This window comes from Berghia stephanieae, chromosome 13 (genome assembly GCF_034508935.2).
Source record: "Berghia stephanieae isolate SIO BIC M18660-M18661 chromosome 13, UCSD_Bste_1.3, whole genome shotgun sequence".
NCBI classification, from domain to species: Eukaryota; Metazoa; Mollusca; class Gastropoda; order Nudibranchia; family Aeolidiidae; genus Berghia; species Berghia stephanieae.
In genome coordinates, this window is record NC_088372.1 from 38,758,389 (window position 1) to 38,785,617 (window position 27,229).

General features: G+C 36.6%; 2 protein-coding genes across 3 annotated transcripts in view; both read right to left on the reverse strand.

The window, feature by feature from the left end:
• Positions 1–27,229, reverse strand: part of LOC144959054 (uncharacterized) — a 136,088-nt gene that overhangs the window by 51,378 nt on the left and 57,481 nt on the right. The window lies entirely within an intron of this gene.
• LOC144958941 (mannose-1-phosphate guanyltransferase alpha-B-like) overlaps positions 8–27,229 on the reverse strand; it is a 43,217-nt gene continuing 15,995 nt past the window's right edge. The window contains exons 9-16 of the mRNA XM_078891238.1: positions 26,784–26,898; positions 25,818–26,010; positions 20,689–20,748; positions 18,957–19,087; positions 17,571–17,597; positions 4,332–4,460; positions 3,648–3,885; positions 8–415 (exon numbers count right to left, since the gene is read on the reverse strand). Coding sequence (XP_078747364.1) covers positions 143–415; positions 3,648–3,885; positions 4,332–4,460; positions 17,571–17,597; positions 18,957–19,087; positions 20,689–20,748; positions 25,818–26,010; positions 26,784–26,898 — 1,166 coding nt within the window. The 3' untranslated portion in view covers positions 8–142. The remainder of the gene's footprint in view (positions 416–3,647; positions 3,886–4,331; positions 4,461–17,570; positions 17,598–18,956; positions 19,088–20,688; positions 20,749–25,817; positions 26,011–26,783; positions 26,899–27,229) is intronic.

Sequence of the window (27,229 nt, forward strand, 5' to 3'; positions counted from 1 at the left end):
TCATTTTGCTCAGTTGGGCAAATTATATACCAACCCTCTGGAGGACGGGTTTCACACTTCCTAGGAGATCAGAACCAGTATAATACTGAATTGAAATCGTGGGTCAACTATATTCATAAATTTTAAAACAGCAGCAGATCAATCACAAAATAATTTGATTTTTGTAGCATCCGTTTAGATCTTTGTGTGGAAGAACGACAGAATTGAGGACGATGACCTCCGATGGGACTTGGACGTTGGACCCGATGATGGTGATGGAAGGGTTGAGCTTGCCGTCCACGGAGAACATGGACGGGATGTCCACTTTGGCAAACGGTTTGTTGGGGTTGGGGTCGTTGGGAGTTCCTTCGATACGCGTCCATTTCCCCACTGAGCTGTGCCATCCGATAACACTGTGCAACACACAACAGTGAGACTGGAAAAAAAAAATACAAAACAAAATGAAATCAAATATAATAAATAATAAATAATTGAGCTTTTATATAGCGCATTATCCACTAAAAGTGCTAAAAGCGCTTTACAAGGGGTCCTGGCCAACAGCAACACTTAACACATAGGACTAGACATGACGTCTGTTAGGCGATATTACTTACTTACTTATCCGAACCAGCGACCACCTGAGCTCTAGCCCTTCGGTCTTGTGCCATGACGTAGAAGTTAGACGTCTTTTGTAGTTGTTCCAGTAGGCGATATTACAATTCTTTTCAGACAGAGACAATGCTGTTAACAGCCAGGTACTCATTTTACACCTGAGTACGGTGGGAGAATGTGAGTAAAGAGTCTTTTCCAAGGACTCAACTTTGCGCCCAGCGAGGCTCGAACCCAGGAACTTCTGATCCGAAAGCGAGTGTCATACCACTAGACCACAAAGCAGCATCATACACTACACAGCTTTCCACACAGTTATCTTGTATCCGTGACATCTCCCTGATTTTTTATGTGTTCAATAAAGAATGATGAAAGGAACGGTTAACTGTGATTGTGAAAAACTAAACGATTTTCATAATAAACAAAAATCATATCAAAATGAGATAATTACAGGATGAGGTAACAATGACAATAAATAAATGAGGATAAAATCTGAACAATATAAATATAGTTAATGATTTCTCATTGGAAATTGTTCAATCTAACCTAAATTTGAATTGCAGAAGCATGTCTTAGGGTGATACTACTTTTCTTGTGATGCAGGTACTTTACCAGTAGGGAACGAAAGTGTGATGTCAAATAAAAACAGGTTCCAATCTCATTGGATGTGTAATTGATCTGGTTTCCTAGTCTAAATATATGCTGATCGTTAATAAGGCTCATCCATTCTCGTTATTTTACGTCCCATAATCCCTAGAATCCGTCAATACATCCTGCTATAAAATAGTTTTGCCACCTTCTGATTCGATATGTAACCTATTTACTATTAGTCCTCCGGGAACTGGTCACAAATACACTTTCAAGGATTTTGGAACCAGAAAAGTGGAAGAAGTGACGTCACAATTTTCTTCCTGGATGAGCTATGGGACCTGTCAAATTGTATGAAAGTGTGTTTATTAGAATCTTCTTCTTCAATCCTCATCCCACAGTGGATATGAATGGACCACCGATGAAACGTTTCCATCCTCTTCTGTCATTGGCCAGTCTTTCCATCTCCTGCCAGTACATCCCAGACCTCTCCAGGTCTACCAGAAGGTCTCTCCTCCAGGTTGACCTTGGCCTTCCTTTTATCCTCTTTCCAGATGGATCCCATTGCAGGCCTGTCCTTGTGTGATTTTGTCCTTTGGTTTCCTCAATGTGTGTGTCCTATGCATCTCCATTTTCTTATGTATAATTGCCTTTTAATAGGTTGAATGAATATGGCTGTGCTGTCTCTATGAACACTTGCTGTGAACCTTATGTGTGTTACTTCGAGTGTGTCCGTCTGTTTCTAATATCCAGTTAGTAATTTGTTCCCATATCTTTTGAATATCATTTGTGTGTTAAGGTGCTGAGGTAATTGTGTTGTTTAAATCAGTTCTTTGGTTGTTGTTTCTAATTTTATTTGATTTTTTTGAGATCTTGAGTAAATTTTGTTGGAAGTGAAGTCGTTGTACACCCTCTGTATTTGGTCACTTGTTTGAAGTGCTGGAATATTTTCATCTTGTCGGGACACGTGTCCGAACAGTTTCCATCTTAGTTTCTTTATCAGGGTGTCCAGGGAAATCCAACCTTAAAATTTCCTACCTAGAAGTGAAATTTCCTACCAAGTATTTTATCAATTCTTGGCATACCCACAGTGTTCTATACGCTTAAAAAGACAACCCTACTTAAAATAGGTTTTACCAGCTCAATACAATCCATATTGTAAAGTAAGAGCAGAGGTGAAAATGACTGGTCACAAAAGGGAGGGAATTTCTCAGCGCACTGATCATGACCCATCCATGTGACTATAATCTATAAATTTTTAGACAACATTCGGAGAAATTTCAAACGTTTAAAAACTGACAGCGACATATAAAATCTTATCTACTTAGAGAATGGTACCATATGTTTATACAATGTCAAGAGCCACCACCCACCCCCATTTTCACTTTTTTTAAAATACTCTTATGAATTGTTGGTAGGTATGATGTGGTAGTAAGTTATGGCACTAGTGGTAGAGATGATAGTGTAGTGTTAGTTGTAATGGTTGTAGTAGTGGTGATTGTGATGGTGGTAGGGATGATGATGTGGCAGTGGTTGCAATCGTGGTGGTAGGGATGATGATGTGATGGTAGTTGTAGTAGTGAAGTGGTGGTAGGAATGATGATGGTGTAGTGGTTGTAGTAATAGTGGTAGTGTTAGGGATAGTGATGTGGTGGTTGTTCTGGCAGTGGTGGCACTGGTGGTAGGCACGGTGATGTGGTGGTGGTTGGAGTAGTTGTGGTAGTGGGTATGATGACGTGGTAGTTGTAGTGATGGTATGGGATGTGGTAGTGGTGGTGATGGGGATGATGATGTGGTGGTGGTTGCATTTGTGAGTGGTGTTGGTGATAGGGATGATGATGTGGTTGTTTGTAGAAGTGGTGGTGGCAAGGATGATGATGTGGTGGCAGTTGTAGTAGTAAAATAATAAAATTTTGTGCACAGCAGTTGTCCTTCATACATTTTTGATATCTCATTTTCAGCAAGAAATTCCTCGTTTTTCTCATTTTACAGGAAATTTCACCCTCAATCTCAATATTTCCAACTTTTCCGACCAAGTATGAAATTTCCGACCAATTTCCAACTTTCCGACTTCCCTGGACACCCTGTTTATTCGCATACTGACTGGTTGTACTCTGCATTGGTCATTTAAAAAAAAAAAAAATTTTAAATGAGCTTTTATATAGAGCAATATCCACTAAATGTGCTCAAAACGCTTTACAAGGGGTCCCTGGTCAACAGCAACATTTAACATGTAGGACGGGACATGATGCCTGTTAGGCGATATTACAATTTTTCGGTCAAAGACAACGCTGGTAACGGCCAGGTACTCATTTTACACCTGAGTACAATGAGAGAATGTGAGTAAAGAGCCTTTTCCAAGGACTCAACTATGCGCTGAGCGCGAGGCTCAAACCCAGGACCTTCCGATCCGAAAGCGAGTGTCATACCACTAGACCACATAGCCGCACAAATGTTATTAGATTACTTGCCTGTAAAGTAGCTCCTTCTAGCACAATGGTTTCCTTGACCCTAACACCTTCCCCGACTACCACATTCTTCCCGATGGTGACGTTGGGACCAAGGACAGCCGAAGCGTTGACCGAGGCTGTTGGGTGGATGAATACGTCCCCGATGATCTTAGGTTTTCCTTCCCCATTCTTGGCCAGCCATTCGGGGTGGGTGTTTTGGTACAAGGCTAGGTAGTGGCGGTTGGCATAAACAGCAGCCCTGAAAATTTTTTAAATAATTAAATTCCTGATAAAATTATACAAATTCCACAAAGATCTGAAAAAAATGTGATGAAACAGTGCCCGACTAAGCTAGTAAGAAAATATAGATATTATCATCATCAATATAATCAACCGTCATCAGCCTCATCATTAATATCAACATAATTATCATCATCATCATCACCACCAACACTATCATAATGGCTAAAAATACCATCATCAACATCGCATTTAACGTTAAGCAAAAAAAAACAAACCAGGATTTATATCGTCAATTCTGATCATCACCATCAACGTCATAGTGCGATCATTTTCATCAATCTTAAATCACCAATCATCATATCATCATCAACACTAACACCATCATTATGGCTAAAGATAACACCATCATTATCATCATCATCATTATTATCGCACCAAATCTAGTTTAAGACAAAAACTGACCCAGCCGATTTGATCTGACTCCAGAACCTGTTAGTCGTAAAGACCTTCAGCTTCCCTGTGCCTGCCATGGGTATGAAGATGTCTTGTTCTAGACGAATCACTTCTTTGTTTGGGGCATGCAGGTCAAATCTGGAAACAAGACACGGGAAACTTAACAATTATGATTAACTCTGGTAAACTGCTAAAAACCCAGAAAAAAAACCCCCCAAAAAACTTCAGCATTTATCACTGCTGATGGTGACAAAAAAGTATAAAAAGGAGAAAAAAAATTGAACAATTGCCTTTAAGACAGGAAACTTTACACTTATGACTAACTCTGGTAAACTGCTAATGAAATCTTTTTAAAAACCCATAATCCCCCCCCCCCCCCCCCCCCCCCCCCCCCCCCGAAAAAAAAACAAAAAAAAAAACAGGCATCAGCATTTATCACTGCTGACGGAGACAAAAAAAAATATAAAAAGGAGAAAAAAAAATTTGAATGATTGTCTTTAACCCTATTTCTACCATTGGGGTGTATCACACCCCAACCCCATATTTTTTCGCTTTAAAATCAACAGTTTTTGTCCTAAAGCCTTCAAATTTCATGACTTTTCCTAAATTGACCCCATCTATCACCTGTCCAATTTTTTTTTTATCTCACGTGCATAGTTTGCTCACCCCAGAAGGTCATCACTGGATTTTGAGATTTATGTCTTTTGGGGTGTATCACACCCCCTTATGTATGAGTAGAGAAAACTCGGAAACCTCCTATTTTTCCCTTTGGGGTGTGTCACACCCCATGAGGTTTTCTATGTTGTGATCAAAATAATCACTGTGTGAACCAAAGCAGTGACCAACCAGACCATGTTTTACAACTTTATGCCCCGGTTCAAATCCCAAAATGAAGCACATGGGCTGATGTACTCGTCTCCAATCCTGTGATTTTATTTTCAATATGCCTATCCTGGCGTGAAGAATAGGAAAGAGACGCTTTCTTTGTGTAATCAAGGTCCAATTTGGTCAGTTGTTAGTTGTAAGTCCATCAACAACTTTTTATTTTCACAGCAACACTGATTTTTACATATTTCAGCAATTAGAGCTATGCAACTCAAGATCTTCAAGATCATGGACGCTTACACTTATACTTATAGGCATAGGGCTTACTCTGGATCATGTAGCATGGTATGGATTAGGAACAATTTCTTGATACCCCTTGAATAGGATGATGGTTTCACGCAGGATACTTTCCAATTATGATTTGATAAGCGTAAGATTCTCACTCGCTGAAAAAAGACTACCCTTGGGGACTGAATCAGGTATCGTATGCAACTGAAGTCCAGTGTGTTATCAACTGAGCTAATGCTGTTGGACAAGGCATACTACACAACTTTAGGTATGCAACACGTAATCAAGAAACAAGGCAAATACCTGAGTAGAGAAAAAGAATTTAATTAAAATGAAATCAAATATGAGAACAGATAAATGGAAACAAAATCCAACCAATGTCATCACAGGGCAAATGATCAATGGCTCATAATCAAACCGGCATACAAACAGAGCAAATGAGTGAGCTGTGATCGTTGCAAATGAAGGCGTCACATTTCAAACAGACTTGCTTGACTTTTCTGTCCTTTTTCCTGGGACACATGGTGCATCTCCCTTGGCTAGCTTTCCTCTTCTGTCCTGATTGCCTTGTATGGACTTCCAAGCACAACTTCATTTCAAGCTTGAGGATTTCATAAGAAAGATTTACTCTTCTATTCGTCCTTGCCAGTGACATTCTCCTCTGTAAGTGCTCAAAGAGCAAGTCCTTTGCCAAGAGCTCATTAAACTTTCCTCTGTCTGTGTGGGTTTGGGTATCAGCAGGGAATACATCTTTGTAGATCACATGGGACGCTACCACTGCTGTGTCGAGGAGATTGTAGAACAAGACCATTGGCCACCGCCTCGTCTTTCGCTTACAGGAGTAACTGTGGCACATGTAGTCGAATGTATCGACACCCCCTTTTGTCTTATTATAATCTTGTACTATTATCGGTTTCTTCTTTCTATCGTCAGTGTCCACATCTGCTGCATGGTGCATTGTGCTGAGAACCACGACGTGCTTCTTGTCATTAGACTTGTAGGCAACTAAGCTTACTTCTTCAGTAAATAAGAAGCTACTATCATATTTTCCAATATCCTTTCCTGTTTGGAAAATCCTAGGTAAAAAAGCCTTGTTTTTCCGTACTGTCCCTATAAGCGATAGGCTTCTTTTTGATAAGTACCGTGCCAGTTCGAGATCTGTGAAAAAGTTGTCACAAGTCACATTGCGACCACTCTTGTAGTAGGGTGTAGCCAGTTCTTTTACAATCTCCCTTCCTAAATTTGTCTTTCTGTCTCCATGTCAGCCTAAATACGGTATTCCACTCAACGGGTATGCAGTCTTGCTATCGCAAATAAGAAACAGCTTGAGTCCGTATTTGTCAGGTTTGCTGGGGAGGTATTGCAAAAATTTACATCGGCCCCTCCATGGCACAAGTTGTTCATCGACTGTCAGGCTTTGAGATGGTATGTAAGATTTCTGTAAGTTGTTATTGACTTTTGTGAACAGATCCCTCAATGGTGCAAACACATCCTTACTTTGTCTTCTTGATCTCTTCTCTTTGTCGTCAAACCTCAAAACTGTACATAACTCAATGAAGCGCCTGAAGCTCATTGTGCACATTGCAACACGGTCGGCAGATGCTCCATGCCAAATCTTAGATGTCCTCAAAAGACTCAGCTTGCTTGCCCCTAAATGAATAAAGAGACCAATCAAGGCGCGCATTTGCAATAGGTCCACAGGTTGCCATCGAGTTCCTTTCCGCCTCATACCCTCTAGATTTGTCATCTTGACTATCATGTAAATGATGACCTCTGTGAATATCAAACTGAAGGCAGAGACGACAGAGTTCACGGTTTTCTGATTCCTGACATGTGACGTTGGAGGCCTGTACACATTTCTAGTCGGTGTTCTTCCCACTTGAGGAGTAGGGACCTTGCTCCATACCACTGAACCATTTTTGCTGACTATGATGTTGCTTGTTGCTGGCAATGGAAGCTGATCATGAACATTTTGATCCTCAAGGTTTTCTTCTTCCAGCTCTGAGTCAGGATCTGAATCAGCCAATACAGCAGGGAAATCTTCGTCATCACTGCTCTCATCTGATGTTCTCGGATTCATTTCATCATCTGTTAAATCATTGTCAGGGATCCAGTCTAACTGCTCTGCATAGGAATAGTCTGAAAGCAAAAATAGATAAATGAATTTAAATGATTAGAATTAGAAGAAAGAACATGACATAGAGACAAGCCCCAGTAATTAACTAATGCTCTTCTTCTTCAAGGGCTATTTTCCTCAAGGTAATGGCAATTCTAAACTTTAGAAGAGCAAAATCAGTTTAAACTTTCTGTTGGATTGAACGCTGGTCTACCTCAACCTGATCAGACCACCAATGAGTGGATAATAAAATGGTGAAAAATGATATACTAAAGCATAAATACTTTTCATCCAGAATAGACTACAGTCTAATAACAATGGTTATGTTCTGCTTTAGGGTTCAGGGAATACAAAGTGAGATAAGATTTATGAACGAAAAATAGGATATATAACATTTATAAACCTGTGATATTGTAAAAATGAAGTAAATGCTAAAACTAAAACAATACCATCAACGATCGAATGGAGGTGAGGTTATGTGACTGTCGAGGCATTGCACTTTTTGCCCGGACGACACCGGTTCAAGCCCTGCTCTAGGCGCCTCTTTGTTTTCATTGACCAATAAATATAGCTCCTATAGTGTTACTGCCATGTGCCTGATTTTAAGTGGTCTCAAGTTTTCCATATAGAGCAAGTAATTTTACGGATCAATAACAAATTAAGTTGTTACCGTATTTAATCCAATAATACACACATGAACACAATCAATGGTGAAATTAAAAAGGACATGGCAATGGAACTTACCGTGTGTAGGTGATGAATCAACTTGAGCAGGCTGCAGATCCGTGTAAATCAAGCTGTCTCCAGTACTGAAGGTGTCAAAAATATTTGATCTCTACCCATCCATGATCAAAGAAAGAATAGAACTGTAAGAACAAATAAGTGAAGAAATGTATCAATTGAATTATTTCTTCCTGCTCTGTTCATCTATGAATTATCCTTTTTAGGGTTAGGAGTTATAAACATATCAATTTAAAGTGTTGCATTTAGTTGTATTACTAGTCTGTGATTACGTTTAGCTGCCTTAGAACATGTAACTAGAAAGTAGAAGTAGAAAGGCTAATCAATAGGATATAAGTATAAGAGATTGTGAAACGAGTCTAAAGCAAAACTATTTAGAGGTATGCTGTTCAAACATAAAGGAATACATAGTTGAAATGAAATTATAGAGAAGAACTCAACTTACCAGGTGGGTATGTTGCTGGATTAAAAACACATATATTCTTTGCTTCAAACGGTTCAACAGGTGTAACTTTCCATTCACAGGAAAAGGAAATGGTGGCCAATTGTAATTTACAAGTTGCCAGAGAACTTAAATTGGAAACAAAAAAGTAACTCAATACCTTAATATTCGGGGACCAAATGTTGAAGATACTAATAAAACAGTGACAAAAGAGGTGGGGTGTGTTGCACCCCAATGTTTGAAATAGGGGGTTTCCAATTAATGCTTATCTATATGTAGGGGGGTGTGTTACACCCCAATGGACAGAAATCGGAATATACCAATAGATTCAACAGTAATTGTTAGGGGGTGTGATACACCCCACAAGACAGAAATAGGAATATTTAGTGGGTGTAAGAAATAGGGTTAAGCCTCATTTTTACTGCCCTGACCCCAACTTTTAGAGCAATCAAGATGATAATTTCTGGAGAATGAGAAACTGCACCTATTTGTTCCCCCAGACATCAAATCTCCACTGCCAGTACATTTGATTGGGGGAAATTTAATTTTTTAAAGGGAGGATATTCCTTCCCTGACTCCAAAATTGCGGATTACCCCGAATCTGTTGAAAACCATCAGCACTGATTTATATAGCAGCAATATCCACAAAACGTGCTCAAAGCTTTTTACAGGAGGTCCCTTGCCTCAAACGTCGTCGAGACATGACACCTGTTGGATGATACTAATTTTTTTTTCATACACAAACAATGCTGTTAACAGCGAGGCACTCATTTTACACCTGAGTACAGAGAGAGAATTTGAGTAAAGAGCCTTTTTCCAGAAACTCAACTATGTGATGCTTGGAGTGAGACTTGAAGAAATCTCCCCCTTAATAATAATAATAATAATAATAATAATAATAATAATAATAATAATAATAATAATAATAATAATAATAATAATAATAATAATAATAATAATAATAATAATAATAATAATAAAAATAATAATAATAATAATCATCATTGCCTTTTTCACCCTGGGTCAGGGTATAGGCCACAGACAAACAGTTTCCATCCTTCTCTATCCTGAGCCAACTTTTTTATCTCATTCCAGGTCTTACCACTTCTCTGTATATCAGCTTCTTTAATTCTTCTCCATGTTCCTCGTGGCCTTCCCCTTGATCTTCTGCCCTGAGGGTTCCAGTCCAATACTTTCTTTGTTATAGTTGAGTCATTCTTTCTAAGCGTGTGTCCAATCCACCTCCATCGTCTTCTTCCTATATCCTCTCCCACTGGTTTCTGCTGTGTTCTTTTCCATACTTCTTCATTTTTTATTCTATCCATCCATTTTATTCTGAGTAGTTTTCGCATGCACCTGTTTACGAAAATCTGTACCCTCCTTATACATGCCTGTGATGCGTTCCAAGTTTCACATCCATACAGTAGGACAGACTTCACGTTTGAGTTGAAAAGTCTTAGCTTTAGTTGAAGGGAGATATCTTTAGTTCTCCAAACTCTGTTCAAAGATGTGAATGCAGCCTGTGCCTTTCCTATTCGTGCTTTCACCTCTGCTTCCGTGCCTCCATCCTTGTCAATTATACTTCCGAGATAGCAGAAAGTGTCTATATCTTCGAGTTCCTGATCTTTTACTTTGATCTGCTCCCTTTGACGCGTACCTATCCTCAAGACCTTTGACTTTGCAGGGTGAATTCTTAGACCAATTGATTCCGAGAGGCTGTTTATAATTGTGGTTTTTGCTTGCATCTGGTCCTGGGTGTGGGACAAAAGAGCCAGATCATCTGCAAAATCCAGATCATCCAACTGTGTCCAGGGGGTCCACTGTATCCCATTTCTTCTCCCTTTGGAGGTTTCCTTCATTAGCCAATCAATGACAAGGATGAACAGGAATGGTGAGAGCAAGCATCCCTGCTTGACACCAGTCTTAATTTCAAAGCTGTCAGTAAGCTGATCTTCATGTACAACCCTGCAACTTGATCCTTCATACATTTCCTTAATGAGGTTTACTATCTTTTCAGGGAGTCCATAATGTGCCAGAATTTTCCACAATGTTGCTCTGTCAATACTGTCGAAAGCCTTCTCGTAATCCAGAAAGTTGACAATAAGAGGAGAGTTCCATTCTATAGACTGTTCTACTATGACTCGCAGAGAGGCAATCTGGTCGGTGGTTGAACGGTTTTTCCGAAAACCTGCCTGTTCGTCCCGCAGTTTAGCATCTGTTGCATTCTTAATTCTCTCTAAAATAATACGGTTGAAAACCTTTCCTGGGATAGAAAGAAGAGTGATGCCTCGATAATTATTACAATTACTGAGGTCCCCTTTCTTTGGAAGCTTGATAAGATGTCCTTCCTTCCAATCCTTTGGGAATATCCCGTTATTCCAGATTCTCTCAAATAGTGGGTGCAGGGCCTCAGCATTTCTTTCCGCATCAACTTTTAGAGCCTCCGGTGGAATCTGGTCTGGTCCAGCAGCTTTCCCCCTTTTCATCTTGTTAATGGCACCCACAATCTCTGCTATCGATGGTGGATCACAGCTAATTGGTAGCTCATTCCTTGCAGGCAAAATTTCTGGCTGGTTGTCTGGTGGTGGTCTGTTCAGAAGGCAGTTGAAATGTTCCCTCCATCGTTCAGATTGAGCCTCTTTTCCAAAAATAGTTTTCCCATCTTTGTCTTTGACTGGTACCTCTGGTTTCCCATATTTTCCAGCAAGTGTCTTGGTAGTTTGATAAAGGATCCTCATGTGTCCTCCAGTCGCTGCTGCTTCTGCTTTCTCTGCAAGTCTGTTCATGAATGCTTCCTTGTCTTTCTTCACAGATCTTTTGACTTCCTTAGCTATGGCTCGATACTGCTCTTGTGCATCCAGTCTTGAAGCCCTTGTTCGGCTTGCATTCACTTGTTCCTTCCTTGTTCTCCTCTTTTCAATAAGGTCCAAGGTGGTTGGACTTATCCATTCTTTATGTTCCGATTTCTTTACCCCCAATACCTCGTGGCAAGTTGTTATGTAGACTTCCTTGATCTTTGCCCAATGTGACTCTACATCTATGTCCTCCTCGAGCTCAGTAAGAGGTTGGAATCTATTACTCAATTGTAGTTTGAATTCCTCATTTTTTTCCCCATCAAGTGCATTCACCTCGAATTTTCTTCTTGTATGTGATCTGGCCCCGTGTTTTCTGAGTCGGAGCTTAAGCTTTGCCAATAGCAGGTGGTGGTCTGATCCAACATCTGCCCCTCTCTGTACTGTCACATCTTCCAATGAACGTCTGAATCTACGAGAGATACAAAAATGATCAATCTGATTCTCTGTCACACCATCTGGTGAGACCCAAGTTGCTTTGTGAATCCTCTTATGGGGGAACACTGATCCTCCAATCACCAAACTGTTGAATGCACAGAAATTTGCAAATCTCTCTCCATTATCATTCATTTCTCCCATGCCATGACGTCCCATGATACCTTCATAGCCTACGTTATCCTGTCCCACTTTTGCATTAGCATCTCCCATCAATATGTTGATGTCTTTCCTTGGCAACTTGTCAATGACTTGTTGTAGCAGACCATAAAATGTATCTTTGTCCTCATCTGTTGCATCATTTGTTGGGGCATAGATCTGTACAATGTTCATGCTGATCTTCTTACTCCGTGTTGTAAAGGACGCCATAATGATCCTTTCTCCGCATTGTTCCCATCCTCTCAGTGACTTCTGGGCAAACTTGCTTAGAATTATTCCTACTCCCTGTGTATGAATCCCGTCCCCTCTCCCTGAATATAAAATCTTCTCCCCAGACTTGAGGTGTTTCTGTCCGGATTGTATCCAGTGGGTTTCGCTTACTCCAAGTATATGCAGCCTGTATCTTCTCATCTCAGTCACAACTTGAGAGCTTTTTCCTGCTTCATACATGGTGCGAACGTTCCACGACGCAATTCGAAGCTGCTTGTTTGGCGAAGACGTCATCGGGTCAGCAGAGTCCTTTCGGCTTTGTCTGTTGTCCTTCATAAATTCTGTAATTCCAGAAACTCTTCGGTCGCCCAAGCTAAAAAAAGGATTTAGTTTGTCTGTCTGTGTTTCTGTAACGGTTTGAGTTTAACGGAAAGGGGTGTTAACCCTTTGCCAACCCCCAACCTGGAGGACCAGGTGACTCAAAGATGGGGGAATCACACACCATTAGTCGCCTTTTACGACACGCTGGCTTGGCGTTGGGCTATTCTTGACCCTCTCAGTTGAGGGACCCCGGACACCACACGGGGAAATAATAATAATGAGTAAGTATATTTATAGAGTGTTTTATGTTGAAAACTCAAAAGTACTTTAAAACAATACAGGCTACTACTTATGTCATCACAACTCACACAACATTATTGTATCAATGCAGTTATAAGTAGGACAAGGCCCAACTCGCAAAAGCAAGTATTTGATGAAAATAAATGTCTTTAAGACGTTTCTTGAAGACACCAACACTGTCAGATATTCTAACGGACTGGGGTAGGAAGTTCCAAATCGTGGGGCCGAATTTAGAAAGGGATCTATCTCCAAAACTCTTAAGGTTTGTTTTCGGTACAACTAACAATTTTGAGTCATGCGATCTCACATTATGCTTCAGAACATACGGCTAAAGAATGTCTTGAATATAAAAAGGGGCAGAAGATTAAACTACATGAGCAATTTTTCACTCAATTCTGGCTTTCACATGTAGCCAATGGAGAGTGATTAGCACAGCTTTGGTGTCATCAAAATGAGACTTTCCCTGGCCCATCATAGCAACTCTATTCTGAATTCTTTGAAGCTTAACTCTTTCCTTACCAGTCGTTTTCAGAGTTTTCACCAAAATGTCACACCCACCCAAAAATGCAATATATAATAGATTTTTATTACTCAAACCGAAAACAACAAACTTATTTTGTATATAATATATATAAAGGGTATATTGTGTATATGTATTCGCGCACGCATGAGAAATTGAGAGAGAGAGAGAGAGAGAGAGAGAGAGAGAGAGAGAGAGAGAGAGAGAGAGAGAGAGAGAGAGAGAGAGAAAGAGAATTGGTAGGAGTGAAATATTCATAATATAACGTTATAACAAGTATAACTAAATGACAAATTGCCATATTTATGGACAATAAAGATCTATTATTATTATTATTATTATTATTATTATTATTATTATTATTATTATTATTATTATTATTATTATTATTATTATTATTATTATTATTATTATCATTATTATTATTATTATTATTATTATTATTATTATTATTATTATTATTATTATTATTATTATTAAACAACTTAAAAAAAAGAATGAAATACGAAAAAAGGAACATTTCAGGCTCAAAACCCTTCTTCAGCCAACAATGAAAATACATTACTGAAAAACCAGATGGACGCCTTAATAATAATTGTTACAGCAGAATTTAGAATAGTCTATTTTGGAAGACAATAATAAGTTGATCAAAGCTCTGGACTGTCAGGATATTTGGACAAAAATGAATACATCAAAACGTTAAATAACTGCTTAATATGGAACGTTTTGGGTTCAAAACACTTCTTCAGCCAATAACAACAAATAGAGAATTTGAAAAGTCATACGTTGGCTACCGAAAGTTTTTGGGTCCTCATGCCAAGTGTGCTGATATTTTCGAAGCCGTTTTAACTCATTTTAAGTCTATAACTTTAACAGTAAGATATCATTATTATTACATCCCATGGAGGATGTGTCACAAAAAAGCTGCTATGCTAAGCAAGCCATCAAGGTGCTGCAATTGTTGTATACTTTGTATTCCATCACCAAAAGCTTTCTATGCGACATTTGCGTAAAATTAACCAACTCATTGTTTTGCTACATTTCCATTGCATTCAAATTACGGGACACATGAGTGCAAAGTGCAAGAGAGCTAGGCTACTACTGTAATTCTGAGAATGCCAGTTCATATATTATATATTGTAATGAAAATACTAAATGTGTGAAGAAATTCCATGAGACAGCAATACCCAATTCCATGCTTCAGTGTTATTAGTGCACAAAAGGTGTATAACATAACAAAGACTTATCCTAATGTTTGTTTGTTTTTAAAATAATAAGAGAAAACAAATAAATATGAACATAAAAGAATATCTATATAAAGATGAATTTAAAAAAACAAAAACAAATATAAATATATATTAAATTTCTTTCTTTCTTTTATTTAATTCCTAAAAGTCAAAAAGCATATCAAAATTATACATAGAAATAGCCCAGTAAAAGGGAATTAGTGTGAAAATTGGACAACAGAACTGATGATCTAATGAACAAAAAAAAAGTTAGCATAACACAAAATCATCCCCAATAACAAACAACACACTAAGACAAATAACAGGTTAAATTATTTTTTCTTCACTCATGCAAGACGAACAAACTATTGACAGCTTGAGCAGTATTAAATTCATTCAACCCTTTATGGTTTGGAAACAGGGCTGCACTGCCAGGACTTTTAGCCTGTTTTGTTTTGTTTTGCTGAGTTTTTTATTATCAAATTTCAACAATATATATTTTACTCTTTCTGTCTCTCAAACAGTGCTTTACTTTCGCTTACAATTCCCCCTGCTCCTAGGTCTAACAAACAGAGGGTGTGTTAAAATTAATGTGTGTTGATGCCACTATTCTAATAGAGGCAAACTCCCATAATATTATGAATTATAAGTTTTATTTTTTTTTTAAAGATAAATAAATAAAACTAACATTTTTAAAATACTAAAGAAAGAATAGAACAATAGAAACAGTATTTTCTGTAGGTGTTGTATCGAACAGTGGGTGTTGTGAAAACGGTTCACTATTATAGTCACCGTTATGTGTATCGGGGTCGAATGAGTGAGTGTCCGGTATGTGACTAGAGTGTGTAGTTGGTGAGAGAGGGTTGTCATATAAAGGCTTGAGGAAATTGTTCTTCATTGTTCAAAGATCGAGTTCATCGTAATTATTCCTAATCTACATCAGTGAGTAAAGTGTAAAATTGTTCCCTGGAATGAAAAGATTTCACCTACAAATAACAAGCGTTCAAAATAGGATCATGCACAAATATTGGAAACAGAACTATGGAATAAACTAAATTCACTACAATTTGACTACCATGCATTGAAATTTCCTAAGAAACCAAAGAAGAAAGAATTTTTTTTTTTTAATTATACCAAACAAAAAACAAAACAAGGAAAACGAAAATAATTTTTTTTTAAAAGGACCAAAAAAATAAAGACATCTATACAAAAAAAATGTCAAATAAAAAACACAACGAAATAGAAAACACATTTTTAAAAAATCATTTTTAAAAAGACGAGAGGAAGTACGATTATAGAGGGGTTTTAAAAAAAACAAAAAAAGATCAGGGTAAATATTAAAACTGAATTTAAAAAAAAAAAGAAAACACAACAATAATATAAAATTAAACAAACACAATTTAAAAAAAAAAAACAAACCCGGCCTTGATCACATTTCAGAAATGGCAATATCAGTCAGTTATGATACATCAAACATTTAAGAAATGGCAATATCAGTCAGTTTTGATACGTATATCAAAAAAAGGAACAATAACAAATGAAAAAAGACTTTCACTTTGACATGCAATTCATTTTTTTTTTAAAACAACAGCAAAACAAGAAGAAAAAAAAGATTTTTTTTTTTTAAACTGCCATATTAAAAGACTCAAACTAATTAGTTACTTGGGTAAACATTACTAAATCATTAATGGAAAAAAAAGAAAACATTGAGGAAAAACCGGGATTTCAAAAATTCTGCCAGTATTTTTTAAGGCCTTAAATAAAAAGTGTGGAAATCCCAGGAGAAATCATTGGAGTTGACAGCTCTGATTAATGCAATAATGAAAACAAAGTCTGCTAACCAAGATAGTAAAGAAAAAGCACATATATTTATAACTCAGTTATCAGTTATCAGTCTATAGGGAATGAGATTAGCGGAAGAGTAGCGTCCCTTGATTGGACGTCACCCATAGTCTGTGAAGTTATTAGAGAGAGGACGTCATGTTGGTTGTGCGCATGCGTCTCTCGTCCTCGCGGAAGCATGCGCACAACCAACATGACGTTCTCTCTCTAATAACTTTTCCACCGGTGACGTCACAGACTATGGGTGACGTCCAATCAAGGGACGCTACTCTTCCGCTAATCTCATTCCCTATTATTCCAATGCTTTGGCTCCATACTAAGGTTTGCATACAAATGCTGCCCGCCCACTTAAAACGTTACAGGAGAAAAAAAAAATAATAATTAAAGCAACGAATTAAAAAAACAAAAATTTACACTGGTATAAACATTTTGCTTATTTAAAAAATAAATGCAACAAAAAGCTGCAGCATTTTAATAGATTAAAAAAATCGATGCACTATAAATAGGACCAAAAAAAACAAAAAAACAACAAATATAATAAAAAAGCAACAACATTTAATAAAAACACACAACAAATCCGGACTTGTCACACTATGAAACATGTGTTAAAATATATAAATGCAACATAAAGAAACCAACATTTGATTAAAACTGGCGACAACTGTACACTAAAAAGTACAACAACAAAAATACTTTAAAAATAAAATAAAATGCAATAACATTAAAACATATAAAATGACAACGTGGCATATTCTGTTTTCATGCAACACAAATCAACAATATCTTATCAATCAAAAACTGGTTAAAAGCTGCTGTACACTAATTTTAGAAACGACAAGAAAATGGGGAAAAAAATTAATGACGTGGAAAACTAGTGCAAAAAAATAAATAGTCAAAACTTTTTCTTTTCTTTTTCAATCAACACACGACACAGTGTGTTTAAATACGACACAGTGTGTTTCAATACGTACCCATTTCCAAGACCAGAATCACAATAGCTACAAGGATAATGTCATAAATAATAATAATAGGGATATACAAGTAAACAACTTCTAAACTAGAAAAGTAAGAGAAAACCATGTTAGTAGTGACGTAACCTTAAGATCTGAAAAAGTGTGTGTGAAACGGTGCCAGACAAAGCAAGAAAGAAAAAAAAAAAGAAATAAACCATCCCCATAAAAGTCCTCGACTGGGGATCGACCCTCAGACGTTCTGATTGGCAGATGTGCTACCATAACACCAGAGGTTACCCAATAGTTGGGACATTTTTAAGACATAATAGTCTTCACAAGGGTACGCGTTTTACGCTGTGAATCTTCGCTTGCACCACACAACACAAACATTGAACACGATTTTTTTGTTTCAGCCTTTTTCTTGAATTTTTTTTCTTTCTTGTTTTGTCTGGTAGTGTTTGATACACACTTGTTCAGATTTCTATTCTACCCTGGTGCCTGCTCCATAATTTATCAATTTGACATAACCATTGAAATACACAACTCACTGATTTTAATTTTATTAATTATTTTTTAAAGTTCAAATTTCCTTTCTAAACCAGCGGAATTAGGGCTTGAGCCTTGGTTAACTCCATAGATGAAATTAAAATGTTTTTATGACTCTCTTTCTCTCTCTCTCTCTCTCTCTCTCTCTCTCTCTCTCTCTCTCTCTCTCTCTCTCTCTCTCTCTCTCTCTCTCTCTCTCTCTCTCTCTCTCTCTCTCTCTCTCTCCCTCTCTATCTATCTCTCTCTCTCCCCTTCATTTTTAAAGTAATCCCAATACAACCACCATGAAGAAAGACAAAGCAATCATTTCCAACGCAGGAAAAAAAATAATGTATACAAAAAAAAAAAAAGGAATAGCATCATAAAATCTTTTTAAAATTTGCTCTCCTTTCCCTACTAGAAAAGACCAACCCAAATCAATTATGATTATTTTATCAAAATATCAATCTGAAAACAAAGATAACACATGAATATCAAAGATCAAATGCCCAAATTAAATAAGTTTCTTTTTATTTTATCTATGTAGATATTCCCTACACTGGAATGTAACACTATTTGCATATACAATTTTGTGAAATTGAATGTAAGATTCAATAATACACAAATACAGTTGTTAAGACCACTACCACATTATCTCATTCGTCTGTAGTGTTTCATTCATCCTGTTTTGTTGATAAAGGGGACACCCGAAACATCCATTCTATCTGTTTTCGTTGTTTAAATTGAAGCTTACATTGAATTTCACATTGTTACTTATTTCTTCGAGCTTCGAGCAGATACACAAAATAAAATCCTGTTCATATCTTTTGCAAGTTCATAAATCGATGTGGTAGGGAAAAAACAGAGAGTGCTACTCACTTGTAATTTTCCTCCAAGTTCTTCCTGAAGGTCACCTGCAGTGGCTCAAAGATGTCCGGTGTGAATAGGTAGATTCCACAGTTGATTATGGTGCTGACAAAGGTTTCAGGCTTTTCTACGTAATGAAGAATCTGTTGCAGCATTGAATAATAACGTTAAAGTCCAGCAAGTCATAGGGGAAATTTGTCTTTAGGGTATATTCTAAGAGAAGACTGGAATAAGTCAAGCATTAGCCGCAGTGCAATAATAATAAATTGAACTCTTAAAAAGGGCAATATCCACTAAATGTGCTCAAAGCGCTTTACAAGGGGTCACTGGTCAACAGCAACATTTAACATGTAGGACGAGACATGTCGCCTGTTAGGCGATATTACAATTTTTCGGACAAAGACAACGCTGTTAATGGCCAGGTACTCATTTTACACCTGAGTGTGGTGAGAGAATGTGAGTAAAGAGCCTTTTCCAAGGACTCAACTATGTGCCGAGCAAGGTTCGAACCCAGGACCTTCCGATCCGAAAGCGAGTGTCATACTACAAGACCTCATAGCCGCAATGCTGCAAACTGAGCTAGGGCGAGGTGACTTGTTAAAGGCCACACGTTTACAAAGAACAGTGAATATGAAAGATGCTATAAATATATAAATAAACATTTAAAATTTCTTTAATTGAACATTTATATATATATAGTGCAATATACACTCAAATGATCAAAGCGCTTTACACTTAACATGTAGGATGAGACATACCGCCTGTCAGGCAATATCACACCATTTTTTTTTTTTTATACAGACAACGCTTTTGACTGACAGGTACTCATTTTACACCTGAGTACAGTGAGTAAAGAGTCTTTTTCATCGAATCAGCTGTGCACTGCTCAGAGCGGGACTCAAACCCTGGACCTTCCTATCCGACGGCAAGTGTCATACCACTTGACCACATAGCTCCATTTAACCTCTATTTCTTGGTTTCCTTTTGCAGGGGAAAAATAATATTGACTCATCAAAAACAAGATAAAGTAGAAAAGTTGAATAAGGTGAGTAGGATCTAGTTTTTATAAAGAATTAAAGAACGATAATTAATAATATTCCAGCCCTCTCATTGGAAAACCCTATCATTTCTTAGTAAATACGTAATTGTTGAATAATGTTTTGAACGCGTTGAATTTTATTCAACGATTGCAGAATATTTTCACACATTTTATTGGTGTGAAATATGGAGTAAAAGACAGACGATTGGTAATTATAAATAATCTTTTGGTGTGCATGAATACAAATCCAGCGTTTTTATTTTTTGTGTGTCAAATTGTCATTCAACCAGATGGAGAAAGATACAAATTATGGTGAATAGAAGTACTACTGCCATACATTTTGGTCATGAAATATCTAAAAATCTTATTTGGAGGGGTGGAATAAACATATTCTTTCATTTCTTTGTATTTATTAAACTCTCATTATATTTATATCATGCAATAACACACACACACACACATACTTGCAAGCTTGTAGTGTTATTGGTCATGATAAAAATAACTCATTTATAAATACAAAGAAATGAAAGAGTCGTATAATAATCTTAATTTCAGTTTACCATGTGGACAGATTCCCAAACTCGCCGTTCAGCAAACAAGGCACAGTTTTTATCAAAGTCTCCTGACATTCAAACAATAATTTTCAAAGGAACACCTTTCATTTAACAATCATGGTTTTTTTAAAAACATTCATGAATAACTTACATCCTGCGTGTCTTTCTCGGCTACTATGCAACCAAAGTTGAGGGATTGTTGTCTTGTGGCCTAGATAAGGAAAGAATTATATTGTAAGAGGTGAGTTTTTAAACAAGTTGACAAAAATATATATTTCTTGAAGAAAAAACAAAAACAAAGAGAGGTGGAAGATTAGGCTTCGAGCTTTAAAATTTTTTTCTTCTAAATATAGCAAAAAATCCCCTAAATGTGCTCAAAGCGTTTTACAAGGGGTCCTTAGCCAACAGAAACACCTAGCACGTAGGTCGGGTAGACAGAGTCAGACAGAGAAAACTCTATTACCGGCTAGGAACTCATTTTACACACAAATGTGAGTAAAGAGCCTTTTCCAAGGCCTCAACTTTGCGCCAGACAGGACTTAAACCCAGGATTCCGATCCAAATGCAAGTGTCATACCACTACACCACATGGCCACACAGATACACATATAATCAAGTTGTCAAATAATCCTCAAAGTAAGAAAGAAAGCATTTCACTATCGCCCATTAGACTCGGATTAGCGACTAACTGTTTGGCTTGAACCCAGGGCCTTCCGGTCTGAAAGCGAGTGTCATACCACAAGACCACATAGGCCTTGTATAAGAAAATTGGGAGTCCTGATAGCTCAGTTGATTTCATATGAAAAGGGACTGAGATCAATCCTGGGTAAAGTCCAGATTCTTTTCTGACCCCTCCCCCCCCCCCCCCCCCCCACCCCCTCCCTCTCCCTGTCTTCACAGTAGTGATTGGGTAGCTGGGTCTGTTAGATCTGGTAGAAAGTAATTTGCAATAGGCTAATGGCCTATCCAAAAGGTAGTAAGCTGTTTCTATTGTTTCACAGTGTAGAAACCGGGATAAACTCCTGATCCATGGACCTATCGGCTTTGAGGGACTGCTTCTACAAGAAAATTGGACCATATTCTCACCTAAACGTGTGGTCTAGTGGTATGACACTTGCTTTTGGATCGAAAGGTCCTGGGTTCGAGCCTCGCTCGGCGCATAGTTGAGTCCTTGGAAAAGGCTCTTTACTCACATTCTCTCACCATACTCAGGTGTAAAATGAGCACCGGGTCGTCAACAGCGTTGTCTTTGTCAGAAAAAAATTGTAATATTGCCTAAAAGGCACCATGACTCGTTCTATATGTTATGTGTTGCTGTTAGTCAGGGACCCTTTGTAAAGCGCTTTGGCTGCGTTTAGTGGATAGTGCGCTGTATAAAAGCTCAATTTAATTGTGAAACACTGAAGCTTATTATTAGAGGAATCTCAGATTGGAGACTATCAAACAATTTTGACTATTTGTAATCATTACTTAAAGTCAATGTGAGAAGCTGTAGACTGTAAAAAAGTATTGAACAAAAATGAATGATATAACAGCTTCGAAAAAGAACAAAATACCAAAACATGGAACATTTTGGGCTCAAAACCCTTCTTCAGCCAAAAACAAAATCAATAAAATCAATAATAGTTCATTTTGCACTATTACTATTAAATACACTGCAGTTTGCTTAAGATAATCTTATGGTGACCAGAAAGACAGTTGATCTTATCCGACGTTTATTTCATTATGTATTGTCAGTGACACAAACGTTTGTTTAATCTATTTGTCGTCCACCTTTAATGAATAGGTATCTCCAGAAAGACGCCCAGTTTCCTGTTAAGCTCGGCTAAACTAAAATTGACATTTTTTGTAGGAGAATTGAGATGCAATCATTGCTAAACTAGATGGTCTAGGATAATTGCCTGATGGGTGCCATTCTCCTTCTGGTTGTGGGGGTGTGTGCATTGATGACACAATGAGGGCAGGGATGAGAGAGACAAACACACAAATCATATTAGGACTATAGCACAAACTTATATTCATGTGAATCCAGAGGGCTTACACAACTAATGATGATGTTACTGGTGGGGGGGGGGGGGTCAGAAAATAAACCTCGACTGCACCCAGGATCGATCTCAGTCTTCTTGATTGTGAAGCGAGTGCTCTACCAACTCAGCTTCTGGGAACCCCTGATATCTATCATGACAACCTAAAAAATTGTTCCTTTACCTCTGCTGCTAAGATTGTTCCATAAGTATAAATAATTGTTCCTTTACCTCTGTTGCTAAGATTGTTCCATAAGTATATAAAATTGTTCCTTTACCTCTGTTGCTAAGATTGTTCCATAAGTATAAATAATTGTTCCTTTACCTCTGTTGCTAAGATTGTTCCATAAGTATATAAAATTGTTCCTTTACCTCTGTTGCTAAGATTGTTCCATTAGTATAAATAATTGTTCCTTTACCTCTGTTGCTAAGATTGTTCCATAAGTATATAAAATTGTTCCTTTACCTCTGTTGCTAAGATTGTTCCATAAGTATAAATAATTGTTCCTTTACCTCTGTTGCTAAGATTGTTCCATAAGTATATAAAATTGTTCCTTTACCTCTGTTGCTAAGATTGTTCCATTAGTATAAATAATTGTTCCTTTACCTCTGTTGCTAAGATTGTTCCATAAGTATATAAAATTGTTCCTTTACCTCTGTTGCTAAGATTGTTCCATAAGTATAAATAATTGTTCCTTTACCTCTGTTGCTAAGATTGTTCCATAAGTATATAAAATTGTTCCTTTACCTCTGTTGCTAAGATTGTTCCATTAGTATAAATAATTGTTCCTTTACCTCTGTTGCTAAGATTGTTCCATAAGTATATAAAATTGTTCCTTTACCTCTGTTGCTAAGATTGTTCCATAAGTATAAATAATTGTTCCTTTACCTCTGTTGCTAAGATTGTTCCATAAGTATATAAAATTGTTCCTTTACCTCTGTTGCTAAGATTGTTCCATAGGTATATAAAATTGTTCCTTTACCTCTGTTGCTAAGATTGTTCCATAAGTATATAAAATTGTTCCTTTACCTCTGTTGCTAAGATTGTTCCATAAGTATAAATAATTGTTCCTTTACCTCTGTTGCTAAGATTGTTCCATAAGTATATAAAATTGTTCCTTTACCTCTGTTGCTAAGATTGTTCCATAGGTATATAAAATTGTTCCTTTACCTCTGTTGCTAAGATTGTTCCATAAGTATATAAAATTGTTCCTTTACCTCTGTTGCTAAGATTGTTCCATAAGTATATAAAATTGTTCCTTTACCTCTGCTGCTAAGATTGTTCCATAAGTATATAAAATTGTTCCTTTACCTCTGCTGCTAAGATTGTTCCATAAGTATATAAAATTGTTCCTTTACCTCTGTTGCTAAGATTGTTCCATAAGTATATAAAATCGTTCCTTTACCTCTGTTGCTAAGATTGTTCCATAAGTATATAAAATTGTTCCTTTACCTCTGTTGCTAAGATTGTTCCATAAGTATAAATAATTGTTCCTTTACCTCTGTTGCTAAATTGTTCCATAAGTATATAAAATTGTTCCTTTACCTCTGTTGCTAAGATTGTTCCATAAGTATAAATAATTGTTCCTTTACCTCTGTTGCTAAGATTGTTCCATAAGTATATAAAATTGTTCCTTTACCTCTGTTGCTAAGATTGTTCCATAAGTATATAAAATTGTTCCTTTACCTCTGTTGCTAAGATTGTTCCATAAGTATAAATAATTGTTCCTTTACCTCTGCTGCTAAGATTGTTCCATAAGTATATAAAATCGTTCCTTTACCTCTGTTGCTAAGATTGTTCCATAAGTATATAAAATTGTTCCTTTACCTCTGTTGCTAAGATTGTTCCATAAGTATAAATAATTGTTCCTTTACCTCTGTTGCTAAGATTGTTCCATAAGTATATAAAATTGTTCCTTTACCTCTGTTGCTAAGATTGTTCCATAAGTATATAAAATTGTTCCTTTACCTCTGTTGCTAAGATTGTTCCATAAGTATATAAAATTGTTCCTTTACCTCTGTTGCTAAGATTGTTCCATAAGTATATAAAATTGTTCCTTTACCTCTGTTGCTAAGATTGTTCCATAAGTATAAATAATTGTTCCTTTACCTCTGTTGCTAAGATTGTTCCATAAGTATATAAAATTGTTCCTTTACCTCTGTTGCTAAGATTGTTCCATAAGTATATAAAATTGTTCCTTTACCTCTGTTGCTAAGATTGTTCCATAAGTATAAATAATTGTTCCTTTACCTCTGTTGCTAAGATTGTTCCATAAGTATATAAAATTGTTCCTTTACCTCTGTTGCTAAGATTGTTCCATAAGTATAAATAATTGTTCCTTTACCTCTATTGCTAAGATTGTTCCATAAGTATATAAAATTGTTCCTTTACCTCTGTTGCTAAGATTGTTCCATAAGTATAAATAATTGTTCCTTTACCTCTGTTGCTAAGATTGTTCCATAAGTATATAAAATTGTTCCTTTACCTCTGTTGCTAAGATTGTTCCATAAGTATAAATAATTGTTCCTTTACCTCTGTTGCTAAGATTGTTCCATAAGTATATAAAATTGTTCCTTTACCTCTGTTGCTAAGATTGTTCCATTAGTATAAATAATTGTTCCTTTACCTCTGTTGCTAAGATTGTTCCATAAGTATATAAAATTGTTCCTTTACCTCTGTTGCTAAGATTGTTCCATAAGTATAAATAATTGTTCCTTTACCTCTGTTGCTAAGATTGTTCCATAAGTATATAAAATTGTTCCTTTACCTCTGTTGCTAAGATTGTTCCATTAGTATAAATAATTGTTCCTTTACCTCTGTTGCTAAGATTGTTCCATAAGTATACAAAATTGTTCCTTTACCTCTGTTGCTAAGATTGTTCCATAAGTATATAAAATTGTTCCATAAGTATAAAAAATTGTTCCTTTACCTCTGTTGCTAAGATTGTTCCATAAGTATACAAAATTGTTCCTTTACCTCCGTTGCTAAGATTGTTCCATAAGTATATAAAATTGTTCCCTAAGTATATAAAATTGTTCCTTTACCTCTGTTGCTAAGATTGTTCCATAAGTATAAAAAAATTGTTACTTTACCTCTGTTGCTAAGATTGTTCCATAAGTATACAAAATTGTTCCTTTACCTCTGTTGCTAAGATTGTTCCATAAGTATATAAAATTGTTCCATAAGTATATAAAATTGTTCCTTTACCTCTGCTGCTAAGATTGTTCCATAAGTATAAAAAAATTGTTCCTTTACCTCTGTTGCTAAGATTGTTCCATAAGTATTTGATCCATATCCACGATGGAAATTAAGCATTTCTACCAATGGAAAGTCACCACAAACATCGGCATTCATCACGAAGAACATTTCTGGGTTTCCCGTCAGAATTTGGTCCCGGAAGTGATAGATGCCGCCAGCTGTGCCAAGGGCAGTGTACTCCTGCAAGTATCTGATAAGAGAGATAAAAAATTTTAGAGCATTTGTTTCACAGGCAAAGGGATTGAGATTGATCCCACATGTAGTCAAGATTGTTTTCTGTCCACACAGAAGTGATTGGGCAGCAGGGTCTGTTAGATTTATGGCAAATTACTTTTGAGGTAGAGAAATGTCCTATCAAAAGCAGAGCTGCCAACCCCATCTGATGAGAATGTGTACAATGGGACCTCAAAATGGGGGAGATTTCACAAAAATAGGTCCAATCCTGAAATCTACGGAAACTAACCATTGTGAAAGTAAGAGGAAGGTATACTTATATAAAGTCACACCGCACAAGCTCAATTGCAGCAACAATGATGTTCCCAAGACTATAATCCATTTTTTGCAGTAGATTGGCAGCTCTGCAAAAGGATATCTAGTAATTGCCATTGTCCATTTCACGATATGAGAACTGGGATAAACTACAGCTCCATGGGCCTAATGGCTGTGATAGACGACCTTTTGTCTTTTTCTTTGACTCCAATTTCAAAATAGAGCAGAGGAGACTCTGGAAGACTTTTTACTTCTTTCTGAATGTTAAACCTATTCATATATTAAAAGCTTATACAATTTCCCTAATATTCTCAAAATGATTTCATCAAGAATTATAAACTGTTGAAAAAGAATGAAATTTTAAAAAATTTAAACCCAAAACAACGACAATAACATCAAATCAACAGCAATAACAACAAAAACAAAAACAATAATAACAAAACAAACAAAAACAGTAACAACAACAACAAATACCTGATCTGGATTTGAAATTCCTGCTGTGATTGTTGTATAAATCGTGTGAGGGCATCATTAGGCTGGTAGAATCCAATGACGATTATTTCTCTCAAGTCTGGAACCTGAACGGTAAATGACAAAATATGTAAAATATTTAGATGGTAAATGACAAAATATATGGAATATTTAGATGGTAAATGATAAAATATATGGAATATTTAGATGGTAAATGATAAAATATATGGAATATTTAGATGGTAAATGATAAAATATATGGAATATTTAGATGGTAAATGATAAAATATGTAGAGTTTTTAAATATGAAGAATATGTAGACCATGATATCCAAATTCCTCTCAATGTCCGTTTAAAAAAATATCCTTCAGAGTCATAAGGCCCATAGTGCAAGAGTTTATGTTGGTTTCTATAATGTGAAACGAACAATAACAATTGTTTGCTACCTT